The sequence below is a fragment of the Phyllobates terribilis genome, unplaced genomic scaffold (genome assembly GCF_046119375.1).
Source record: "Phyllobates terribilis strain yellow unplaced genomic scaffold, ASM4611937v1 Scaffold_3__8_contigs__length_932513732, whole genome shotgun sequence".
Classification (NCBI taxonomy): domain Eukaryota; kingdom Metazoa; phylum Chordata; class Amphibia; order Anura; family Dendrobatidae; genus Phyllobates; species Phyllobates terribilis.
Window position 1 is genome coordinate 562,268,076 of NW_027362763.1, and position 6,268 is coordinate 562,274,343.

The following is a 6,268-nucleotide window of genomic DNA, read 5'->3' on the forward strand; positions in this document are numbered from 1 at the left end:
ATATCTCCAGAGTGTTCAATGTGAGTTGATTCCATAGCATTGATGATCCCAATTGACAACAAAATTGCTGCAATTCCAATATCCAGAATCCAGAAATTTCCATCTTTTAATTCACGCTTCATTTAGGATCCTGGAAAACAAGAACAAGAGCGGCATCAAATTCTTATCAGTTATATCCGTTTACACTGATCTGCATGAACCCACTTTTCTATATCCCTTCTCTTCATGCATTTGACACTTTTCTTCTCTACTCGTTTAACTTTTACCACCTGTTCACTCAGCGTCACAGTTACCACATAAGGTCCTGTCCAATTTGCATCCCATGAAGATTTGGGTACAAAATTCTTTACCATCACCCTGTCACCTAGTTGTAATTTTATTGGTGGCTTGCCTGCTTCTTCCTTTGCCTTTGGAGCCATATTGGCAGCTGCAAAATTTAAATATTTTTGCACTTGCTCCTGTAACTGAATCAGGAATTTTTCCTTCTCTGCACTTTCTCTCATGGGAGTACTAAGTTTGGGATCTGCAGGATGGCAAAGGTTCATTACTCTACCAGTCATTAATTGATATGGGGTGATTGCTGTGCTCTTTGCATCTGTGCCCCGTATTGCCAGTAGAATTGCAGGCAGGTGACATAGCCAACTATTTCCTGATTGCAACACCATTTTCTTTAATCTCTCTTTTAAAGTCCGATTCATTCTTTCTACCATCCCAGATGATTGTGGATGATATGAGACATGAAACTTCTGTTCTACATTCAACATTTCACACATATTAGTCATGATTTTGCCAGTGAAATGTGTACCTCTGTCTGACTCAATGACTTTTGGGAATCCCCATCTTGAGAAAACTTCCCTCCATAATGCAGTTGCTGCTGCGGTAGCAGTGTCCTTCCTTATGGGCAAAGCTTCCACCCATTTGGAAAAAACATCAACTATCACTAGCAGGTACCGATAACCTCCTGGAGCACTTGGCAAGGGACCAACAAAGTCAATTTGTAATCTCTCCCATGGCCCCTCAGCCAAAGGCACCCTGGAAAGCACAGGTTTTTGTCCCCTCGGCCTAGGGTTCATTTGGGCACAGATTAAACATTCTTGGATAATTTCTGTAATAGTAGTTTTCATGTTCTCCCACCAGTATTTGGTTTGAATAAACTTTAAAGTGTTGTCAACCCCCATGTGTCCTGTCAATCTATGGTTTTCTTTAGCAATATCCTTTTGGTACTGAGATGGCGCTACAAATTTAGGGCCTTCTGAAGTCTCTCTAAGCAATAGCTCATCTTGCAGGATATATTTTTGGGGCTTATCTGATGATTTTTCCTTAATTTTGCATTTGATTTGATTTAAAACTGGGTCTTTTTCCTGCTCTGCCGCCAAACAAGGTGTAGGTGTTTTAACAACAGGTAAACACTCTAATTCAACCTCATCTTTGTCCTTGTCCTCAAAATCTTGTTCTTCCCAGGCTTGATTTCCCTCTACATCATAGGAAGTCCACTTTTCTCCTATCATTGCTGCCTCTTTGGCTAATTCATCTACCTTGTTATTACCAACTGTAATTTCGTCACTGCCCTTTTGATGTGCCTTCACATTTATTATTGCCACTCTTCGTGGTTCTGCACTAGTCCTTTCCCAAATGTTTTTCAAAACTGAACCATGTACTAGTGTCTTACCTGATGCATCACTGAATCCTCTTGTGTGCCATAAAGGCATGTATTCAGTAAGTGATCTTGTGACATATGCACTATCAGAGAAAATTGTGATAGGCCCTGCACTGAAATGCAAAATTGCTTCCCTCACAGCTTCCAGTTCAGCTCTTTGAGCTGAGAATTTCCTTGGGCATTTAATGAGAATTTGTTCATTTGTTTGAGGACACCACAGGGCTGTGTAAAATTGTCCCTCTTCCCAATACCTTGATCCATCCACCCAAATTTTTAGATCTTCTTTTCCTGTCACTAACCTAAACACTTCCTGTGTCTTGGTCATGTGTAACTCCCCGCAGTCATGTTTTTCCCCTTTGTATTGCATCAACTGTGGCAGGATGTAGTTAGTATCGTGAGTCACTGTGATGTTCCTAGGTGTTAAATCGACAAGCCATCTTGCTACCCTTTGAGAAGATACACCACTGAGTGTTCGCTCCAAGAGCATTTTGATAGGAGTGTGGGTTGCCCAATGCACTGCCAACAGATTCCTAACACAATCATCAAATCCTATTTCAACAGGACTTAACAACCTTGATAGGTATCCAACAGGAACCCATTTTCCTTGCCTCTCCTGCAGCAATACAGCCGTAATTGCTATCACAGAGGCATGAACCTGTAATGCAAAAGGTAGATCTGGGTTTGGATTGCTCAGAGCAGGTGCTTGAGTGAGGCTGATTTTCAACCTTACAAAAGCTCCTTCATGCTCTTCCATCCATTCAAGTGGATCAGCTTCTCCCTTATCACCTTTTAGGAGTTCATAGAGGGGTTTTGCTTTCTCAGCAAATCCCTCTATGAAATCTCAGGAAAATCCGACAAGTCCCAAGAACTGTCTCATTCCTGTTTTTGTGTTTGGCCTAGGCAACTTCCTAATAGTTTCACATTTGTTGGGGTCAGGAATTCTCCCCCCTTTTGAAACTATCACTCCCAAAAATGACACAGACTCTCTCATCAGCTGGGCCTTGTTAGGATTAAGTTTGAGACCTGCCTTCTCAAGGAGTGTTAACAGCTCATTCAACAATGTGTAGTGCTGATCTTTTGTGTCAGTTTGGAGCAGAACGTCATCTACATATTGTACAATGCAATCAGGTTCTGAAAAAGATGACAAAATTTCAACCATACACTTATGAAAGTAGGTAGAACTGGACCTGAATCCTTGTGGCAACCGACAAAATGTTAATTGTTTCCCTTGAAATGTGAAAGCAAATTTGTATTGACAGTCAGGGTGTAAGGGAATGGAGAAATATCCATTTGAGATGTCTATTGATGAATATACTGTGGAGGAGGGTTTGAGTGCTGTCATCATGTCAGGCATTTTGGCAACCACATTAGTGACAGGAGGGGTACACTTGTTTAAAGCTCTGTAGTCCAATGTCGGACGCCAACCATTTGGTTTCTTAACTGGCCATAGCGGCGCATTATTGGTGGATTGGCATTCCCTGATGACATTTTGAATCAGCAAATCATCCAGTATTCTCTTAATGTAGGGGACTGACTCTGGTGGTATTTTATACTGCCTTTGGGGTGGGGGATCAGGACCCTCTACCATTACTACCATGTTGGACACTTTGCCACATTGGGTTTTTGAATTTGCCCACACACTGTTATGTTGCCACAAGATGTCAGCCAATATTTCATCATCTGTTCTCAATATCATGGCTGGATCTAAAGATTGAGCACCTTTGATGGAATCAATACCATAATTGTCAGTAACCATTTTTAAACAGCCTTTATACCGTGATCCTCTCCACAACATCCAGTTGCATAAATCAAGAATAAGTCCATATTCCTTCATAACATCTGACCCAATAATGGTACCTTCATGTGTTGGTGAAAGATATAAGCCATGCTCAACACATAGATCTCCCAGGTTTATTGTCACTGGTAAAGATTTTTCTGAAGATACTAACTGTCCTCCAAACCCTCTCAGAAAAATGTGTTTACCACCAGGGTCTTTAATCAAATCCAGATTAGTCAAACTGACAGCAGCCCCTGTATCCAGTAAAATGTTTGTACGATGGCCCCCTACCGTACCCTGAATACGGGGTCTCCCGCCCTTGTCCCTGCTAAGCTGACTCACTAGGGACAACACTGGGGCCTGGCATCCCTATTGTTTTACATAAGGATTTGTTGGAGGTGGGGTTTTTAATTCCTCTGGCTTTTCTGCCATTGCCTTCCCAATCTTCTTCAGTTCATCCAGAAGTGGGCCATATAATGTAACTTCAGGAAGACTATGCTCTCCATCCCTTGCATTATTTGGTTCTTGTCTTTGCTTCCTATTATTAAAAGGTCTATTATTGATAACTCTTCTACTACTTCTACATTCTTTCATAGTGTGACCTGTGTAACCACATTTATAACATTTTCCAACAAACCTTACTTTGCCTTCATTTTTGACTACCTCTGATATCCTCTTTTGGGGCTTGTTGTCATGACTTGTATCCTGAATCCAATCCTTTAATATATTTACAAAGGCTTGATAGGAATTTGCATTCCTCAAGGCAACCTTTGTTGGATAATCAACAAAAGTGCATTTGTTAGCCATTGAATATAGAAAACTGCTATCATCAGGAGACAGGTCAGGGCAGTTATAGGTAGAACGATATAATGTCAAATATTCACTGCAAAAAATAATTGGATCATCTCCTCTATTTAATTTTGCATTTTCTAAGGCATTAGTACCTCTCATATCTCGTCCCCCCATAACTCTCTTTAATTCCTGTACTCTGTCACTAGCATTTCCCCTATTACTTTCAAGATCTGCAGATAATCCTCTGTGAGCTCCTACAGGGGGCTGCAGTTTTTCACAAAGTTGAGATGGGAGCCATACCCGAAGTAAGGCACATGCAGCTCTATTACCCAGACTGTATTGAGTCACTACTGCCTCTAACTTATTGGAAAGACTAATGGCTGAGGCACTTGTATTAAATTTTCCTAATATCTGGCATAGATTTGTCTTATCCTGTATGGATAGTGTTGTGGATTGGACTAAATTGTTGCTGTTACTAAGCAAATTGTCTCTCCTTTGTCTGCTTCCTCCTGACTCAGGAGTAAAGAGAGAGGAACTATGATCTGGGTTATCCTCAGGGTTATCAGCCGTGCACACAGGCTGCTCCTCCCCTCTTTTCCAATCTCTTTCCTTCTGATCAGCAGACTTGCACATTTGATTACAATAACAATGGTTATTCCCTCTAGTACATTCTTGTGATTTCAAAGACATAATACAATGTTCTTTTAGCTCCAATTTTACATTAGCATCATGCAACTGGTTCCTAAGTATTGTCATATCGTCATTATACTCTGCTTCCTTTCCTTCTAGCAAAGCAATACGCTGTTCCCTAAGTTTACATCTCTCCTTATACTCCTCCAGCTTATCTTCTAATTCACAATTTTGGTAATTCATATTGTCTACCTCATCCCTTAGATCTTCACACTCACAATTATGATCTTCAGCACTAGCAATAGCCAGACTGACTTCCTGTTCAATTTTGTCCACTTCACCTCTTAATTGAGCTTTCTCTGAATACCAGTGCAATTCCTTTTGCTCTGCAATTCCTTTCATCTTCAACAACATACACAAAACATTTGCTACCTTCTCTTTCTTTGCTTTCTTTTTCGACAATTTACTTTTGTTATCATTCTGCCCTTCACATTGTTTCATAAGGTCATTAAACTGATGTGTCAGTGCATCATCTGCACAAGTACTGAACTGAGCAGAGGCATATTTTTCAATAAATTTACTGACTATTTCCATGTTAATTACGTCCAACTAGTTTCACAGAAGACAACAAAAATAAACAAATCTGCTTTCCAAACAAAAATTACAAATTAACCAAACACAATACAGAAACCAGTGAATATCACTTCACTAAAACAGGGACTCAAGATTGAATATAATCTTTTCCCTTAGGCAATTACTGCCACAGTCTTGTGACTTTACCTATATCTGACCGACAGTGTCTCATGCCCTTCATCAACTACAGATCCAAGATCCAGGCCAAGAGTGATCTCCTATTGAAGCATAAGGCTACTTCCCCTTAACATGAGATTTAGACTTTTAACCTCTACCTCACTTTCTTCTCAGAGATGTCTGGTTTTACCCTTTAGATCTTATGAGAACTTCAATGAACAGGGTGCTACCCTAACTTTACCGGCAACAATTCAACAAACAAATAAACAATCCACTAAACAAATAGACAAACAGGCCTGAACCTAGCAGAAAGATATTGATAAACATAAAATATAATGAATGTATAAAATCTAATTAAAGGAATGTATGCTTACCAGATAAGCGCGTCCGCTCACTGATGAAGAATATCACAGAACTTTCAGTTAATATCTTAGGCGTTTCAGTTTCCACGAACCCGCGTGTCACTTGTCCACCGATAAGATATTCTCCTTGAGTCTGTCTCCTTGAAGAAGAGGTTTTCTTGCCTGGTCTAGGAACCGGATTTTCTCAGGCACTTGGTTGAAACAGTTGGGAACTTCTAGGTTCTGCGTAGAATGTTGTTTTTCCACGATCCACTGGGGTGCCAAATGTAGGTGGTGATTTCCCTTTCTATTTCCTGTCCT

General features: G+C 40.3%; 1 protein-coding gene across 1 annotated transcript; it reads right to left on the reverse strand.

Moving 5' to 3' along the window:
• Positions 1-3,803: 3,803 nt before the first annotated feature.
• LOC141258584 (posterior protein-like) lies at positions 3,804-5,561 on the reverse strand. The gene has a single exon (XM_073673555.1). It carries the CDS (start codon positions 5,448-5,450, stop codon positions 3,804-3,806), a length of 1,647 nt encoding a protein of 548 aa, XP_073529656.1. The 5' UTR covers positions 5,451-5,561.
• Between the last annotated feature and the right edge of the window lie 707 nt (positions 5,562-6,268).